General features: G+C 60.5%; 1 protein-coding gene across 1 annotated transcript; it reads right to left on the bottom strand.

Annotated features, from left to right (window-relative positions):
* Positions 1-1,228: 1,228 nt before the first annotated feature.
* On the bottom strand, positions 1,229-13,421 carry Thop1 (thimet oligopeptidase 1). The gene is made up of 13 exons (XM_028862740.2): positions 13,296-13,421; positions 10,754-10,966; positions 8,325-8,473; positions 6,880-6,987; positions 5,555-5,657; positions 4,952-5,112; positions 4,040-4,175; positions 3,477-3,843; positions 3,139-3,340; positions 2,334-2,520; positions 2,117-2,245; positions 1,669-1,805; positions 1,229-1,580 (listed from the first exon to the last, which is right to left on the bottom strand). Exons 1-13 carry the CDS (start codon positions 13,309-13,311, stop codon positions 1,425-1,427), a joined length of 2,064 nt encoding a protein of 687 aa, XP_028718573.1. The 5' UTR covers positions 13,312-13,421; the 3' UTR covers positions 1,229-1,424.
* Between the last annotated feature and the right edge of the window lie 5,879 nt (positions 13,422-19,300).

Below are 19,300 nucleotides of genomic sequence, written 5' to 3'. Positions count from 1 at the left end.
TCAGTCAGGAGAGCGAGGCAGGGGGGCGCAGGCCCGGCCGACCACACGCGCACACAACACGCACGCATCCCCTTGCTTAAGACACGGCCTCTCTCCCCGGGCGGAACTCCGAGGTGCGTCCCTCCCCTGCCCCCCGGGCTGGCATGCAGGGTCCCGCTGCCGCATCCACGCGCTCCTCCCCTCTTGGGTGCGTCCACTCAGTGCCGGGGGCGTCTGCCCGAGGCCCCTGCCCATCGGCACCTCATGCCCTGGGGCGTGCGCCCCGGGTCTCCATCTGACCCCGTCTGGAAGTGGCCGCCGCCCTTCCTCTCTAAAGCGTTTGTGCGCCTGTGCCCTGTGGGGCCGGAGACCCCCGGAGGTCGGGACGCGGGACCCGCTGGGGCTGCAGTGGCCGGCGGTCCTGGTGCCCGAGTCGGCCAGGACAGAACGTGCTCCGCCCGCTGAGCTCCGCCCAGCGCCCCTTCCTTCCAAGCAGGCCGGAAGAGGGTGCTGACCCCCCAGAACTGGAGTTAGAGGTGGCCGTGAGCCATCGTGTGGGTGCTGGAAATCTAACCAGGGCTTCCGGCGTGGGCAGCTGGTGCTCTAACCACCCAGCCACCCCTCCAGCCCTGACCTAGGCCGGCTGACCAGGGAGCCCCGGGCACCCCCCACCCCGTGTAGACTTAACAAGGGCGCTCTGTGCGGGAAGCATAACCGAGCCACACTGGAGCTGCGCACGGCCCTGCCTCGTGGCGGCCTCCACGACAGGCATGCATCTCTGTGCCTGCAGAGGGCGTCTCCGGACAGTGCAGACCCCTGGCTAGGAAGTTTGGGATCCTGTGTGAACCGAGGATCGGAGTTGATCGCACTGGCTTCCTTTTGCCGTGGCTACCCGGCAAGTCAGGGGCCAGCCTGGGCTACACGAGGGCCTGTCTTTCTTGAAATGCAGATTTAATGGTGGCTGGAGGGTGCAATACTGCTCACGGCCAGCAGGCGGCAGAGCCTCACCCAGGCTTCCCTGCGGCCGGCCCTGGAGAGGCCCTGCAGCGGGTGCTGGAGATCACAGTGACCCTGGGCGACAGACACGCTGGGCAGCTGGCCCTGGCTCCCTCCCGCAGACCCGGCACCACGTCACAGCCAAGAGCGCTGGGGACGCGGGGCGGAGCGGCGGAGAGCGAGGCGCGGGCAGGGGAGGAGAGCGAGGCGCGGGCAGGGGCCTCATCAGTTTAATGGCGGCATCAGAGAACTGTGTCCGACACGGGGCTGGGGAGGGGTTAGTGCAAGGCGGAGGCCGCCGGGGCAGCCAGGCCAGGCCCTGAGGACGGGGACCTCGAGCCGGGGCGTGGAGGATGGAAACCGCCCCGGCTCACCCATGGGCCAGGGGCCGCCGAGGCCGCCCCGCCGGGCCAGGCTAAGGCACAGGGCGGCGGCGGGCTGGTGCGCGGTCAGCAGGCGGGCGGCTCCCCGGCCTCCACCTGCAGGCCCTTGCTCAGGAGGAAGGCGTCCTGCTTGGGGTCGCGGCCCAGGAACCGCTTCAGCATGGCGCTGGCGTCCTCGGAGCCCCCCGGCCGCAGGATGCTGGTCCGGTAATCCATGCCAACCTGGGGCAACGGGGTCAGGGTCAGAGGGGGTGGGGCGGGCAGCGGGGGCCACAGACACCGCGGGGAGGCTCGGTGCCCTGGGCCTCACCTTGGGGCTCAGCACCCCCTCCTGTTTGAAGCGCGTGTGGAACATGTCCATGGAGTAGACCTCGCTCCACAGGTAACCGTAGTACTGGGCGTCGTAGCCGCCCGCCAGGTGGCCAAAGGTGGCTGGCATGTTGGTCCCTGGGGGACACAGTGAGGTGCAGGCTGCAGGGCCCACCCCAGGGAAGGGCAGCCTGGGGCAGGGGGCCGGGTTCTGCGGGTGTGCATGTCCCCGTGTGCGCCCCGGGCGAGGCCCATGACAGGCGCCGGCGGGGGAGTGTGGGGGGGGGGGGGGGAGTGTGAGCCGGGGGAGTGTGAGCTGGGGGGAGCGTGAGCTCGGGTGACGGACTCAGGCAGTGAGGCCCCACAGCCCCGGGACCCAACCCTCGCTGCGGCTCTCCGGGGGCTGGGGAGCGGAGGCCCCGGGGCCGGGCGGGCCTCTGAGCCCCTACCTGGCGTGGCCGGCACCCCGAGGATCTCCTGGCAGAGGCGGGCATACTCCTCGGCCGGGTCGGCATCTGTCTGCGTGTGCAGGGCCTGGTCCACCTTGGCCAGGACGATCTGCCGAAGGTTGAAGAGACCTTGGGGGGGGGTTAGAGGTCAGCCAGCAGGAATGCCACGAAGCTCCCCATCCGGCCGAGTGCCCACGGGAAGGGCGGCCCGCCTCACCTGCGTTGGCCTGGCGCGATTTGATGAGCTTGTCCAGCAGGTCCTGAGGGGCCGGGCTGCCCGTGCGGTAGTGCTGGGACATGCGCGTCAGCGGCTCCTTCTCCCACACCCAGTTCTCCAGCATCTGGGACGGCGCCTCCACGAAGTCCCGCTCCACGTGGGTCCCACTGAACATGGCGAACTCCGCCTGCCCAGGGCACAGGCCTTAGGGCGTGCTGGCACACAGGCCACACATCCGGCCTCAGCCCCTCTGGGGTCCCGGCAGCTGTCAGCTCACCGGGCTCTGGCACACTGGGCGCCACCAGCCGCAGAGGCTGGGCCCCCATCTCCGGCCCCAGGCCTCACACTAAGGTCCAGGAGGCCTTGGCTCTGCTCCGGCCTCCGATCTACACCAACTGCACACAACAGCCCAGTGCTGGGAGAGGCTGGCCTGACCTGTACCCCCAAAGCCACCTGAGGAGCTGTGGCGAGATGGCCGGCCGTGTGAGGAGGGCGTGGGAACCACTGCAGGCCACCGTCAACCAGACACGGAGCAGGAGGGAAGAGACAGGCCAGGGACGGGGCTCCGTGGCTAAGGGAGCGTGCTGCCAAGCCCGGGTTCAAACCCAAGACTCAAAGGGCAGGCGAGGGTCCACTGCCCTCTGGTCTGCGTGTGCAAGCCACGGCCCCCGAGTGCACCCCCCCACGAAGATAAGCAAATGTAATGAAGGCCCTCTCCGCGGAGTAGAGGGCCCAGGGCCGCCGGCACTGGTCCACGGCGTCGGCCCAGCCACGCACCGCACCCCAGGGGCCCCACGCCGCTCACCTGGGAGCAGAGCTGGTGCATGACGTGGCCGAACTCGTGGAAGTAGGTCTCCACCTCGTCGTGCTGCAGCAGGGACGGCGCGTCGGGCGTGGGCTTGGTGAAGTTGGCCACCATGGCGGCCACCGCCAGCTGCCGGCTTCCATCCTGGCGCAGGCAGCCGGGCTGCAGGCCGAAGCAGGCCGCGTGGCCGTACTTCCCTTCCCTGAGGAGTGAGCCGAGGTCAGGGCGGAGCCGAGAGCCCCGGGCCGGTGCCGTCGGTGCCCACGGGGCCGGAGGAGCCGCTCTCTGTCCCCAGCAGACGGGGTGAGCGGGGGTGACCTGGGGGACGCCGTGCGCACCTGGGGTACAGGTCGAGGTAGAACTTGCCGACCTCCGCTCCAGAGGCGGCGTCCCGCACGGAGTAGAGCCGCACGTCCTCGTGCCAGGCGGCCGCCCCGTCCTCCAGCGTGAAGGTCAGCCCCAGCAGCTCCTGGTAGATGGCCAGCAGCCCGCGCGTGACCACCTGCATCGGGAAGTACTCCTTCAGCAGGTTCTGGTCCACGCGGTAGCGCGTCTCCTCCACCTGGTTCATGTAGTAGCGCATGTCCCACGCGTGGATGCGCCCGTCGAAAGGCAGGCCCCGCCTGGCGCACTCGGCCTCCTTCAGCTCCAGGATCACCGCCCGCTCCTGCTCCCCCAGCGGCTTCAGCTTCTGTGCCAGTTCATCTGCAGGGCGCCCAGGAGGGGTGTGTCATGCCCACGCGACCACAGGCCCGGACCACCATCCACTGCGCCCCCAGAAGGGAAAGCGCGCGTGGGGGGCTGGACACAGGACGCGGGCTCTACCCCAGGACGGACGGACGGACGGACAGCCGAGACGATGATCCTCGGGCTGAGGACATGGGCGGGGCGGGGCGGCTACCTAAGAAGGTGGCCACTGTTTGGCTGGTCTTGGCCATGTTCATCTCCAGGACGTAGTCAGCATGTGTTCGGAAGCCCAGAAGGCTGGACTTCTGCGCCCGCAGGGACACCAGCTCCTTCAGGATGGCGCAGTTCTCCTGCAGGGACACAGGCAGCCGGGGGACTCCATCTCTGCCCCGTCCAGACAGGACCACGGGGGCAGAGAGAGGCGAGGGCGGGTTGGCTGTCCTGGGACTGGTCTTAGGCACCACCAACCTGATCGCAGAGAAAGCGGACCTGCCACCAAGATGGCTTAGCAGACCACGGGACAATCGCCCACTCTGGTCACCGTGAAGGCATAGCAGGGCTGCTCAGAACAGGGCAGGCCCGTGTCTGGGGATGGGGAGGCCGAGCAGGGGATGGACTGCCGGGGGTCGGCCCAGGACAGCGCCTCCCCAGCACCACACGGCCCTGGCCACCCAGCACCTCAACCCACCCAGGCAGGCAGGGGGCCAGGTGGAGGCGGCACCAGCCCCATGTGGGAGCCCGTGGGAGGTCAGGGGAGAGTTCGGGGTGGGGTTCTGAGGACTCCAATTGCTTAGGTGATGGTAACAATCCCTGGGGAGGCCCACGCGTTACGGTCAGGGCATTACAGAAGTCAGGTGCCCACCTCAAGCGGCAGCTTCTGGAGCTTGGGGAACCCTGGCTCCAGTCACGCCAACGAGGTGGTGACAGGCCCCTCCGTTCCCTGCCCTGCGAGCCCCCGGCCGGCAGGGCCCCTGTGGGAGAGCCGCCCGGCCTCACCTCAGCGGGAGCTAACTGCAGACGGCCTGCACAAGGCCGCCATGCCCCGTGACCGTGAAACCCCAGCACAGGCCCCCAGCGGGCGGCTGTGGAAGGGGCCGGGGCCGTCGGGGACATCTGCAGGGCCCACCTCCTTGCAGCGGCAGTTGAAGGCCTGTTCCACCAGACGCCGCGTCTCAGGCACGTGGCACTTCTTCAGCAGCGGGAAGTAATGCGGGTACTTGAGGGTGACCTTCAGCTTGCCGTCCTCCGTCTTCTCCAGCGAGTTCAGGAAGTCCTTGGGGAGCCCGCCTGGGGATGAGCGGATGCTGCTCAAGACGGAGCCTTGGAGCCAGGCCAGCACCCCTGAACCCGAGGGGTGCCTCCCGGAGAGGCAGGGTCATCTCAGCCGCGGTGGGTGCCCAGACACCACACGGAGGTGCTAATCCTCCAATGTCGGAGGTCTGGGCTACAACCCACGCTGTGTGGCGGGTGCCGTGTGGGGTTCAGGACAACAGCTATCAGCCCCCGGCTAGGGCGGCCCCGGCTGCGCCAGCTCAGGGCTCCTGCTTGGATAGGATCTGGGTCAGCAGAACCCGGTTCCTGCCTCCCAGGGAAAGATGGCGCCATTGTCCTTGGCCAGCTGTGAGGACACCCCCCCCAAAGGCACGTTCCCCCCCCCCATGGCACGCCACCCCCCACGGCGGCTCCCCCAGCTCCCCCCACGTCAGCCCCCCCCCATCGGCGCACTCACCCAGCTCCTCTCGTGTGAAGGGCAGGAAGGTGGTGTCCTCGTTCAGGTTCTTGTTGAAATCAATACACAGCAGACTCAACTTCTTCTTGATGCCCTTGATCTTCTGCAGAGACAGCGGTGTGGGGACACGGTGAGGTGGGACGCGGTGGGGTGGGGACACCGGCCTCCCGTCCCTCCAGGCCGCCCCTCCGGAAACCACCCAGCAAAGGACAGGAGGAGCCGGGGGCGGACGTGGCCTCCGCCACTCCCCGGGCACCGCTGGACTCCTGGGCTCTCCCGCAGGCCTCCCCTGGGAAGGACCCTCAGCCTGAGCCCCGGTGACAGAGGGTCACCTCCGCCTGCTAAGGCCGGGTCTAGGGTTTAACTAGGAATCCGCGCAGGGACGTGCTGTCAGACGGACAGGGAACAGGACGGGGTGACAACCGAGGCCGGGGCTGTGACAGGCCGGTGACAGAGGCCTCCTGCCTGTCAGCTCAGGAGCGGCAGGGCTCCAGGAACCCGGCCCAGGCTCCCGGAGACCCCAGGCTCCGGGAGACCCCAGGCTCCGGGAGACCCCAGGCTCCGGGAGACCGCAGGCTCCCGGAGACCACAGGCTCCAGGAACCCGGCCAAGGCTCCCGGAGACCCCAGGCTCCAGGAGACCCCAGGTTCCAGGAACCCGGCCCAGGCTCCAGGAGACCCCAGGCACTCCCTGCTTCTCAAAGCCGGCTGGCCAATGAGCGCTCGGTGGACCAGGACCAGGCACGGGTTCGAGAGGCAGGGAACACCTGGAACCCTCTCCAGCAGGGCCACCTCGCCCCCCGTGCCCACCCTTCAGGAACTGGGCCTTCAGTGACCACGGCGACCGCTCTCCAGGGCTGGGAGTCCCCGGGCGGGCCCGGCTTCCCTTCGCCTCAGCAGGACGGCATCTTGACTAAGTAAAGGTCCTGGGCTCTGACGCGGTGGCCTCTGGGGCGTGGGTGACCCCGCAGGGATGAGCAGGCCTTTCAAGGCGCACCCCAGAACGGAGTCCACACAGCTGCTTCCTCTCTGAGGCTCAACTGCACAGTGTAAGCGCCACCTGTCACACCCTCCAGAGCCAGCTGCGGTCTCTGCCATGCCCGGGGTATGACACCCATCTCTGCACACACCAGGGTCTTCAAGCCAGCCCCGGAAGGCATGCACGGGGACCCACGTTCCAGGCCCAGCAGCGCTGACTCAGCCAAGCACCGGGCCGAAGTGGGCGGCTGCATCACGCTCTGGGGTCGTGGCTCTGCTTCCCCAGGCAGAGGACAGGGACAGTGCCGTCAGGCCTTGACTGGGGCGTTCAGGACAGGGCACACCCACCTCTTGCGTGTCCTGAGGTAGATGGAGCCCGTTCCTCCGGCCCAGCTTGATCAGCCGCTCCAGGTAGCGAGCTGCCTCGGGCCGCAGGGAATCCTTCGGGATTTTCTCCTGGAAGACGCCATCGAGAGCTCAAATCCAACACTGGGCAACAGCGCAGGGAAGTGTGTCCCTTCTCTGCTCTCACGGCAGGGGCAGGGGCACCCACAGCGGCGCTCGTAACACCACGCACGCGCACACACACACACGCACGCACGCACGCGCACCGTGACTCCAGCTCCAGGAGACACAGAGCTCCCGGCCGGCCTCTACAGCAGCAGCCCACGTCAACACAGCCACCCAGACAGAAAAACACACACATAATGAAAACCAAACATCTTAAATAAAACCCCACACTCTAATCACGAGACAGGGCTCTGAGGGTGAAGGAGATCGCAGCCAAGCCCGGTTCAACCCCCGTGGGAGGAGAGATGTGCTTCCAGAGGCTTCCCATCTCCAGGAAAGAGAGAAATGTTAAAACCCGGCTACACAGCCAGGCACAGGGCCACCCAGAGACCCGGCTCTCGGAGATGGAGGACCCTGGTTCCCAGCACGGGCTACAGAGAAACCTCCCCATCCATTAACACAACGAAACCCCCAACCTGGAGCACAGGCTGCCCCAGGGGTGGCCACGGGGCTCCCGGGTGCACACAGGCACCGACTGGTGCTGTGACCGGCCGTGGGAACTCTGGCCAGCACTGCCTTTTTTCTTCTCGGGTGGTGGGATGGACCCAGGAGGACAGGCAGGCTGTCCCCAGCCAGGCCCCAGACGCCCCTGGGGGACTCTAGGCAGGGCTCTTCCACGGAGGACTCCAACCTTTTATTTATTCAATGGGGTCTCATGCACCCCGGGCCGGCTTTGAACTCAGTACGGAATGAAGGGCAAACCTCGAACTCCTGAGTCTCTGGTGTCGACCCACTGAGTGCTGGGATGCCACGCACCACGACACCGTATTCTATCCCAGGTGGCCCTGGCCGGCCTTGAACTCCTGGTGCCTCAGGCTGCGATGACAGGCCCGGTCACGTCTCACAGCTGTGTGGTCATTACAGGTACTTTAGGTTTATTTTTTATTTGGTTTTTTGAAACAGGGTTCCTCTGTGTGGTTTTGGAGCCTGTCCTGGATCTCGCTCTGTAGCCCAGGCTGGCCTCGAACTCACAGAGATCCTCCTGCCTCTGCCTCCCGAGTGCTGGGATTGAAGGCGAGCACCGCCGCCTGAAATGACAGGTACTTTAACAACAACCTGACCACAGTGAAGGCCGCAGCCGGCTGTGACTGCACAGCTCACATGGCGCCTGCCCTCCACACGGCAGCAGCGGACCTGGTCACAAGGTGGTTCGCGTGGCTGCCGTGGGCCTGGGCCATGGCCAGTGCAGAGCCGGCCCCCTGTGCCCCCCGCCCCCCACGCACCTGCAGCCACACGACCCTCTGGTAGACGTCCTGCCTCATGCTCATCTCCACATCGAACTCCGAGAGCTTCTTGTCGGCCTCTGTGCTCGCCGTGCGGATCTCCTTGGACGGGGACACGTGCTGGGGGAAGTCCAGGATGTTCCTCTGTACTGAGGGTGAGATGGGGACAAGGTCAGAGGGCGCGCCCCCCCAGCCGCCTCTGCGGGGACGCCTCTGCGGGGACACCTCTGCACCCGCGGGGCTCGGGCACTGGGACAGAAGGGAGCGCCGTCACCCTCAGCCTTGGGGACGGCACAGCGGAGACTCAAGACAACAAAGCAGACACCGGGACAGTCAGGCATGCTAACGGGGCGACAGGTTCCACGGCCGACCGCTCGACGGGAACGGTGCTTACACCTGCCATCGGCGCCCTGGAGACTGAGGCAGGAGCATGCCTGAATTTGGGACCATACAAGCGTGAACGTTACGACACCTGCCCTGTGACCCAGTCCCCTACCCACACATGAAGCCAGGAACAAAGCACGGGTCACTATCAAATCTCGTGCACGTGCGACAGTGAGACCACAACAGCCAAAGGCAGGGCTCCCAGTTCCCACGCACGCGCTGGAGTATCACGCGGCCCCGAACAGGAGGGAGCCTCTGACACCACAGCACAGCACCAGCCAGAGACCTGACACAGAGGTCACGGGCGCGGACACCCACGGACAGAAGGCGGATGTGAGGTGTGCGGGGTGGGCGCGGGATGCCTCACGGCCGGGGGACCGAGGCTCGTTCTGGGTGCTGACGGCCTGTATGCTTAGTCACACGGGGTGACGCTGGCCAGCGGAGGAAGGGCCCGGAGGCCCGGAGCCCGAGCGGGGAGCACAAAGGTTATGACCTCCACGCCGAGTTCACGGGCGTGCGCTGAGGAGCTGCCGGGGTCAGCCCTGACCACTTGTCTCTTTCTGTTCTGTTTGGAACAAGCTCTTGCTATAGCCCGGGTGAGTCCTGGGCTTGTGGTAATCCTCCTGCCTCAGGCTGTCAAGTGCTGAGGTGTGAGCCACCACACTGCGCAGAGGAAGAGGTGCGGGAGAGGCCGGCAGGGAAGTCAAAGGATTTGTGGTACAATGCCATACCAAGGAAGGCGTCACCAGGGGTCACCAGGGGTCACCAGCGGGCGAGGTTCCCTCCTGAGACCAGAGGAAGAGGACACTGCTTGACGCACGAGTGGAAACTGAGGCCGGGACTAAAGCCAGGGCAGGTGAGGGAGCGGAGGGCAGCTGCATCGGAGGGTATGCAAGGCCGCGGCCGATGGGCAGCCAGAGGATGCTGGTCGCAGGCCCATCTGGACCACACCCGGGATGCAGGCGGAGAGGCCCTGCTGGACCTGAGGCAGAGCGGCCTCCGTGGCCTGAACATGCCTCTGCCTCTTCTGCCAGAGAGGGGCTGGAACAGTGGCCCTGGGACCCGGCTGCTCGGGTCTGGTGGGTCTGAGGACGAAGCTGCCATCGTGCTGGGTGGCGACAGGCCGTGTAGCATCGTGTTAGAGACAGAGCGTGGCGGGTGACAGGAGGACACTTGAGCAGGCCAAGTTGGCACGGATGGCCAGGGCTCCGGCCTGAGAGGGTCCTCTGCTGGCACTGAGGCCGAGACAGGAAAACCCACACACAGACGATCACAGACATCCCGGCAGCAGGAATGTGCTCCAGCCACAGGAAGGAGACGCCCGGCTGAGTGGAGGTGTGCCCTGTGCGATGCCAAGGCAGCCGGACAACCGGGACTCAGCCCTGCCTGGCAGGCACAGAGGGGACTCAGAATAAAGGCTAGTGAGCTGGCAGTGAGTGGTGGTGTGTGTCCGCACGTCCACAGCCCCAGTGTGGTCCATTCGGTGGAAAAAGAACAGACAAACGTAAGCTGCGTCCGCATGGCGGCACACAACTGTGTGTGACTCCAGCTCCAGGGGACCCGACACCCCCTTCTGGCCTCAGTGGGTACACACACACACACACACACACACACACAGGCAACATACTCATACACAAAAAATAAAAATATTTTGGTCGCTTGTATGTTTTTTGTCTTGCTATGTAGATGAGGCTAGCCTCAAACTCAGAGGTCCACCTGAGTCTGACTCCCAGCTGCTGGAGTTACAGGGTATAGGCCACGAAGACTGGCCTGAAAATAAACACATCTTTAAAAGAAAGGAAACAAACTTAGACAAAGCCTGCTTGGCAGCCCAGGCAGGAGCTGACACCCAGTGTCCCAGAAGCCACAAGGGACTCGGTTTCAGAGCTGTCTGTCACCTGAGCTGCGTCCTTCAGGCCACGCTGCTTCCACCGGCCCAGGGGGACAGGCCTGTCCACTGCCACACCCGCCTTGAGTGGCAGGCCACGCTGCCGGCTCCCACCCTTCACTGGCCTCCCCAGACACGAGGGACCGACGGAGCTCACCCGTGTAAGTCACCTCCACGTCGGCCAGCGCCTTCAGCGTGGTCTCATAGGACACATCCTCGAAGTCCTGGGCGCCCACGCGGTCGTACACACACTTGGTCTGCTCAATGAGCTGCTTGGTCAGGGCCTGGATCTGCTGTGCACTCAGGTCCCAGCGTAGATGATTCACCGTGGAGCATGGGGACGCGGCGTCCACAACGTCCCCAGCACAGGCTGCAGGAAAGAGAAGCGTGGGATCATGAGCAAGAGGCCCAGGGGCTTGTGGGAAGCACCGAGTCTGTACCTAAAGAGTCCGTCCACCATCGTCCTCCCAGGACCTGCTCAAGTAACGAGGCCATGAGCAGGAGTATGTGCAGGCCAGGGACAGAGCCCTGACCACGCCCCAGCCCTCACTGGGGATTCTGGGTGGGGACATTACTGCTGAGGGATCCTACTGCTTTGGCAAACGCCATCCCAGAAATAAAGCACAGGTTCTGGCCAGCTACACCCTTTCAAGGTCTTGAGAGGCCAGGCCTGAGGATTTCCAGAAGTCTGTCTTGCCACTGGTCCTGTTCTCCACACCATGTTGGCACCACAGCCATCCAGCAGCATGTCATGAGGGTTAGGTGTGGTCCTCCACACCCCCGGTGTTGCCAAGGTGTCATTAAGGCCATTGCCGCCCACCTCGGGCCTCACTGACGAGGGCAGGCGGCAAGGGTGGGAAGGGACAGGAAGGGCACTGCCCACCAGGACGGTGTTTTCACAAAGATGGACTGGGTGGGGTACGGGTGCCTGTTCTTAAGGCACTCGGGAGGCTGAAGCAGGAGGATTCCACATTTGAGGCCCAGAGACTACAGGGCAACCATTTTTCTCATAAATAAAAACAAAAATGGGGGTGGGGGCCGTGGCTCGGAGGGTGAGCACTCACCGCGTGCACAACGCCCTCGTCCCAGCACTCGGGAAACTGAGGCAGGACAGAGTTCAGGGACATCCATGACTACATATCAATGAGGCCAGCCTGGGGTACACGGACCCTGTCTCAAAATCGAAACCATGGCTGGGTGTAGTGGCGCACACTTTTAATCCCAGCACTCGGGAGGCAGAGGCAGGAGGATCTCTGTAAGTTCGAGGCCAGCCTGGGGTACACAGCGAGATCCAGGACAGCCAGGGCTACATAGAAAAACCGTCTCAAAAGCAAGAAGTTGGGCAGCGAATGAGGAAAATACTGTCAGCCCATCCTCGAGTACACACCCACATGTGCACACTCACACACACAGACACGAAGGGCTTTAGAAGTGAGGGCAGGGCCTGCCGTGAGAACAGGGAGAGTCCTAAAATTCTGGAGCAGCCAGGATTTCAACATCTTTCTGTAAACATTAGGATTACCGTCTCGGCTTGGGATCATCTTCGAGCTCCTGAGGCAAGAGTAATACTGATTATTCCTGTTCCCATGACCACAACTGGGGGAGGATCCGCAGGTATGAGAAAATGCAAGGAGGTGGCACACACCGGCCACGTTCTAAGACACCGGACACAAGTCACAGCGCTTTTTTCTTCCCACCGGTGCTAGGTGGGGAACCCGGGACCTGGAAACCCGGGACCTGGCACACACGCTGGCCACATCTCCGGCCCTCTTTACTGTTTAAGGCAGGACCTTGCCAAGTTGCCGGGGCTGGATCAGTTCTTTTCTGGATTAAGCAAATCCAGGAATTGTCCAGATGGCTAGGCAGGTGAAGGCGCTTGCTGCCAACCCTGAGGACCTGAGTTTGATCCCGCCCGGAGGTGGAAAGAGAACCGACTCGCAAGCTGTCTTCTGACCTACACATACACACACACACACACACACACACACACGCGCGCGCGCTAAGAAAATAAAATTTAAACGTTTTGCGCTGTCCACACCTGACACTGGGATCCCTGCCCTCATCCTCCCCAGGCCTGGGAGAGAAAGGTGGGTCTCCCAACGGGCCTGCACCCTTGTTCTCCCGCATTAAGAGGCTTGGGCCCCAGAGGGGCTCAGGGGTGAAGGGCGCTCGCTGGTCTTCGGAGGACCCGAGTTTGGTTCCCAGCGCCCCCAAAAGGCCGCTCCCAACCACCTGTGACGAAATCCTCGTATAGAGGCCCCGCCACACTCTTGTGGCCTTCGTGGGTGCTGCACATATGGGACATATGGGCACGTACACACGCGCACACACACACACACACACAGGCACACACACACGCACGATAAGTCCTTAAACAAGAGAAAAAGGACCTCATCGGGGGTGCTCCCTGACCTCACGGGATGCTAGATGGCACACGGTGCCGGCTCCCAGGCTCCCCCCCACCATCCCACGCAGCCCTCCGGACACCCCGCGCCTCCACTGCACGTGTGGGTGCTGCTCCCGTTCCGCCGGCGGTCCACGTCCCGGCGGGGAGACGCGAGCGCCAGAAGTTTCTATCGTTTCCAATGCCGCCAGCCAGCGGGGGAAGTCATGGCAAAGTTGCTTCATTCATTTTGCAGCCCAGGGGGTCGGGCCGGGGGAGGCGCGCGCCCCGGGGCCGGGACGGGGGCGGCCGGTACCTGCGGGGGGCTTCATGGCGGCGGCTGCGCGCGCACGGACGGCCCCGCTGCGCTGCTCCGCCTGCGCCGCCCGGTCACCTCGGGAGCTCGCCGGCCTCGGCCCCGCTGCTCCGCCGCCACCGCCGCCGCCGCCGCTCGCTGACTGAGGCGCCCGACGCCCGCGCGCTCGGGGCACGCGAGGAAGGCGCATGCGCGCCCAGGCCGGCGGGCGCGGGGAGGGCGCATGCGTGGCCCCACCAGCCCGGCGCCGGGCGGCTGTTCCGGTGTCTCCCGGAGGCGGGCCGGACGGCGGTGCGTTCTGAGCATGCGCTGCACACAATCGAGCCCCTGATTGGCGGGCAGTAGGCGGGTGGGCGGGACCGCGGAGCAGCCGGGATGCTGTTTCTATGGAAACCTAACACCCTTCTCCTCTGTGTGGACGGTGTGCATCTGCCCTTGGCCTGTTTGTTCCTTGCATTTCTTTTTCTTTCTTTCTTTCTTTCTTTCTTTCTTTCTTTCTTTCTTTCTTTCTTTCTTTCTTTCTTTCTTTCTTTCTTTTCTTTCTTTCTTTCTTTCCTTCTTTCTTTTCTTCCTTTTCTTTCTTTCTTCCTTCCTTCCTTCCTTTCCTTCCTCCTTCCTTCCTTCCTTCCTTCCTTCCTTCCTTCCTTCCTTCCTTTCTTTCTTTCTTTTTTGGTTTTTCGAGACAGGGTTTCTCTGTGTAGCTTTGCGCCTTTCCTGGATCTCCCTTGGTAGCCTAGGCTGGCCTCGAACTCACAGAGATCCGCCTGCCTCTGCCTCCCGGGTGCTGGGATTAAAGGCGCGCGCCACCACCGCCCGGCTCGTTCCTTGCATTTCTGTTCGTTCTCCAGCTCGTGTAGCCCAGATTGGCCTCGTCCTGGCCAGGTAGCCAAGGATGACCCTGAACCCCAGATCCTCTGGCCTCCCTCCACCTTCTGAGTCCTGGGAGGACAGGAGCGTGCCACCATGCCTGGCTTCTCTTTCTTTTTTTTCTCCCGTGCTGAGTGGGATAGCACACACCTGCAATTCCAGCGCTAGCTAAGTACAAGCGGGCCAACCTGCAACCTGCAGGGGGTAGCCTGGGCTACATACCCTATGGGGGGAATAAATCAAAACTTAAATGAATCATCTCTGGTGATACGTCAATGCCGTTTCGTGGTGCTGTGGTAACAGAGGGAACTGGGTGCTGGAGTCACTGGACTCACAGCTCCAGGGGTCCTGACGTCCTCAGCTCCGCAGGCCCTGCGTGCACGTGGCGCACATGCACACAAACATAAACATTGAACAGTGGCTTAGGGAGGCAGAGGCAGGCAGATCTCTGAGTTCGAGGCCAGCCTGGTCTAAGGGGCAAGTTCCAGGACAGTCAGGGCTACACAGAAAAACCCTGTCTCAAAAAACCAAGAAGAAGAAAAGTAGTTTAAAGGAATTCATTTTAATTCACAGCTTAAAGCACAGGCCCTGGGGAAATCAAGTTATTAGGAGCTTGAAGCAGTAGGTCACAGCACGTCCACAGCCCGGAAATGGCAACGCCTGCATGCTAGTCATCCGTTTGCTTTCTCAATTTTACACAGGGTCCCTGCCCAAGGCGAGGGCTGTCCAGTCTTCCTCAGTGATGTCATCAAGAAAATCGCCCAGGAAGGCACAGGAGCCACCTCTGCAGGGACTCAGATCCAACCAGATTGACGGGTTACACTGATCATCTGGGTACCTACAATAAGAAAACAATGCCATCCTGGCGCTGTGTAGGTAGATCTGCAGGCCCCGGCACCCACAAAGGGCAACAGGAGGACAAGACAGGGGCGGTCCTGGAGCAAGGTGAGGTTGCACCAGCAGAATCTGCAGGCTCTGGCTCTGAGTGAGGGTGTAGCAGGAATCTTAAAAGTTCTTATTAACAAAATCAAACCATAGGCCAGTTATTGGGATGAATACTGGAACATCAGAGAAGCAGAACAAGCCACACCTATCTCATCTTGCCAGTTCCTCAGCTGATCCTGTTTCCTCAGACTGGAAGCCTCTGTGTCCTCATCCCAATGGCTCTCAGCTGAACTGCTGCTTGAAACCCTGAAGCTTAACCAGCTAAAAGCTTCTAGTTTCTGGTCTTCGCGCCTTATATATCTTTCTGTTTTTGCCATCACTCCCTGGGATTAAAGGCTCGCTTTCTGGGATTAAAGGAGAGTCACCCTGCCTGGCTGTTTCCAATGTGGCCTTGAACTTACAGATACAGAGGGATTTCTGTCTCTGGAATGTTAGGATTAAAGGCGTGAATGCCACCATTTTCTAGCCTCTGTATCTAGTGGCTGTTCTGTTTTGACCCCAGATAAGTATTAGGGTGCGCAATATTTTGGGGAACACAATATCACCACATGAGGGTTGTTTTTTTGTTTTGTTTTGGTTTTTGAGACAGGGTTTCTCTGTGTAGCTTTGTGCCTTTCCTGGAACTCACTCTGTAGACCAGGCTGGCCTCGAACTCTCAAATATCCACCTGGCTCTGCCTCCCGAGTGCTGGGATTAAAGTCGTGCACCACCACCGCCTGGTGAGTGAGGGATTTTTTTTCCTTTTTTTGTTATTTATTTATTTATTTATTTTAATGCCGAACGCTGTTAATTGAAGGAGGGAAGAGGTCTTGAATACAGGCTTACAGCACAATGGGAGAACGCCGGAGGGAAGAAGTTCGCTACCAAGGATGTTTTACAATCTTGCATCTAAGCTGTTAACACCCATTATGCAGGATACACAGACAAGGAATTTCTCTTAAGCATTTAAGAGGGTGGAACCCGGCAGGGAATTAGCATAGGGAGGATATTAAGGTCCAGGTCAGCAAGCAAGGTAACAGTTACCCAAAACAGGGGCCAGGACCCTACAGGTCCCCCTTTTACTAGAAAATGAGCTTCTAACTTGGGTTGCGTGGGATGTCAGCAGGTCACCTTACCCGTCATGGAGATGCCTCCATGCCACACAGACATTCTGTCTTAGGTTGGTGAGCGGCCCCCAGGCCTTACCCGTCTCTGAATACTCATCCCCATACAGGCTCAATCGTGTGTGAGCTGCAGAGTTAACTGATGCCAAAGATCTCAGAGTGGCACTGGGACTGCAATCTCTGTGTTCGATACAGAAGAGTGAGGGATTTTTTAAAAAATTATCTTTATTTTATATGTATGGTGTTCACCTGGGAGTATGTATGTACATCGCATGCATGTCTGGTGCCCCTGAGAACAGAGGCGTTACAGACAGTTATGAAGCACCATGTAGGTGCTAAGAATTGAACCAGGGTCCTCTGGAAAACAGCCGGTGCTCTTAAGCACAGAGCCATCTCTTCAGCCCCTAAGTGGGAGTGATACAAAGTGGAGAGCGACCTGAACCTCGGGCTGCCACGTGCATGTTACACGTGCTTCAACACACAGGGTGCGTGCAATGCACACACAACACAAGGACCAGTGTGACCACCGGCTGATAAGGGGCTCTTGGAAGCGAGTTGGGGGCCCCGGAAGGGCTTGTGGGAGTCAGTCCTCTCCCATCAACATGTGGGTCCTGGGAACTGAACTCGGTCTTCAGACTCGGTGGCAGGTGCTTTTAGCCTCCAAGCCAAGGTGCCTTGGCAACCCTGATGTGTGTGCCGGCATGTGTGTGCACAAGTGTGTGTGGCTGAGCACGCACGTGAGTGTGTGCCTGCGTGCGAGCATGTGCGTGAGTTCGTGCACGAGTGTGTGCGCGCATGGGTGTACATGCGTGTACGTGCATGTGAGTGCGTGCGTGTGTATGTGTGTGAGTGTGTGTGCACGTGCGCGTGCCTGCGAGTGTGTATTTGTGGATCTGGTATTTTGTCTGCTGCACCACCACCTGCATGCAGTACTCATAGCAGCCAGAAGAGGGCGCCTGGAATTGGAGTAAACATGGCTGGGAGCCCCCTTGCGGGTGAGTGTGTGTGTGTGTGTGTGTGTGTGTGTGTGTGTGTGTGTGTGTGTGTTTGAGACAGGGTCCAGCTCCAGAGTGTTGCGGGCATGGGCTTCCACACCTGGTGTCTACAGCTCTGGGAATGGAACCCAGGGTTTCGTATGTGCCGGGCCAGGGCTCGACCCACTGAGCCCCTATCCGAGGTCACTGATGATCAACACTGATGTCAACACTGATGATCGGGTTCTGTATCACACTGGGGAGTTCTCATCCCTCCTGGTTTTCTCTGTGTGCATGTGTGGGGTGGCATTTGAGATGTGGTCTCGCTCAGTAGCAGTGTCTAAAAGATCCAGCCTCGGCCTCCCCTGTGCACATATGGCCCTCAGTGTGGGACTTCCCCCCTTGCTTGAGAATTTTCATCCTAATCTGTATTCATGTCTGCTGTTTCCCTGTGTGTGTCTTTTTTCTTTTCCTTTCAGAGGTTTCCATTTGTCAGCTGTGAGGAATCAGTGTCTGAGGAGGCCTTCTCATCTTTCGGGACTTGCCTACAGACTACACAGAGATTCACGACTTGGGGCTGGAGAGACGGCTCAGGGGTTAGAGCACTGGCTGCTCTTCCAGAGGTCCTGAGTTCAATTCCCAGCACCCACATGGTGGCTCCCAACCGTCTGTAATGAGATCTGGTGCCCTCTTCTGGCCTGCAGGGACACATGCAGGCAAAACACTGTATACGTAATTTTAAAAAAAAAATGAGATTCACGACTTGGGAGTTCATGTAGCAGAGTTGGGTGTGGTGAGGTGATATGATATGGACCATCCTGGGGGAGTCTAGGCAGGGTGTGAAGCCGTCCACATCACACCCCCAGTCTAGGCAGGGGGGTGAAGCCGTCCACATCACACCCACAGTCTAGGCAGGGGGGTGAAGTCGTCCACATCACACCCACAGTCTAGACAGGGTGTGAAGCCGTCCACATCACACCCACAGTCTAGACAGGGTGTGAAGCCGTCCACATCACACCCACAGTCTAGGCAGGGTGTGAAGCTGTCCACGTCACACCCCCACTCATGAGCAGAAAGACGACTGTAGCCACCTCCCCTTGCTTGTTTCCCCTCAGCCCCACTTCCCAGGGAATGTTGCCACCCATGGTTATAGCAGGTCTCTCAGACCGCCAGCCTGCTGTGGTTATCGCTCTATATAAATAAAACACTGACAGCCAGTGACCAGACAGGAAGTATAGGCAGGACAAGGAGAGAGGAGAATTGGGGAAACAGGAAGGAGGGGGAGACACTGCACCTATGGCCAGGACAAGCAACATGTGAAGACGCTGGTAAGCCACCAGCCACATGGCAAGGTATAGATTTATAGGAATGGGTTAATTTAAGCTATAAGAACAGTTAGCAAGAAGCCTGCCACGGCCACACAGTTTATAATATAAGTGTCTGAGTGATTATTTTATAAGTGGATTGTTGGACTGCGGGGCTTGGGGAACCTGGAGAGAAGCCCTCCAGCAACAAATGGTGCCCAACAGCTCGATTTTCCACCTTAAACCTGAGAATATTTAATAACCAATTCTCAACAGAGCCAAAACCAGGTTCCTGCTTCTTGTCTCATACGGACAGCTAGACACCACAAAATGTGGGTTTGAACACTGGCAGGTTGCTGGCGTTTGCGTTTGACCGGCAGTATGGCGGAAATGAGGCGTCTGCCAGCAGCACATTAAGCTGTGTGGTAGATTTAGTCTTTACTAGTATTAATAATAATAATAATAATAAAAAAAGGTTTCTGGGCTACACACTGCTTTGATAAAAGCGTAGACTTACTATTTCTGAGACTTGATGACTCCCAGAGCTGGAGAAAACATACCACCGCCATGTTGAAAAGCTGAAGGGGGCTGGAGAGATGGCTCAGAGGTTAAGAGCACTGTTTGTTCTTCCAAAGGTCCTGAGTTCAATTCCCAACAACCACATGGTGGCTCACAATAAGCCACGTAAAGATGGCTATCACACAAAAAAATCTGGATTATGTTGTCTTTGATATTTGTAACTAAAGAAAAACATTTGATTGTAAAAGCTGTTCAGTTATGCCAAAATGTAAATTTTAAAGGTACCTTGACTT

Source organism: Peromyscus leucopus, chromosome 22 (genome assembly GCF_004664715.2).
Source record: "Peromyscus leucopus breed LL Stock chromosome 22, UCI_PerLeu_2.1, whole genome shotgun sequence".
NCBI classification, from domain to species: Eukaryota; Metazoa; Chordata; class Mammalia; order Rodentia; family Cricetidae; genus Peromyscus; species Peromyscus leucopus.
This window is presented reverse-complemented; position numbering and strand designations above follow the sequence as displayed.

What these genes read in the sequence shown, in the direction of transcription:
- Thop1 (XM_028862740.2), bottom strand. An exon ending in TACCTCAGGACACGCAAGAG is followed by an intron (nt 5,658 to 6,879) that starts GTGGGTGTGCCC and finishes CTGTCTCTGCAG; the next exon opens with AAGATCAAGGGCATCAAGAA. An exon ending in TACCTCGACCTGTACCCCAG is followed by an intron (nt 3,341 to 3,476) that starts GTGCGCACGGCG and finishes CTCACTCCTCAG; the next exon opens with GGAAGGGAAGTACGGCCACG.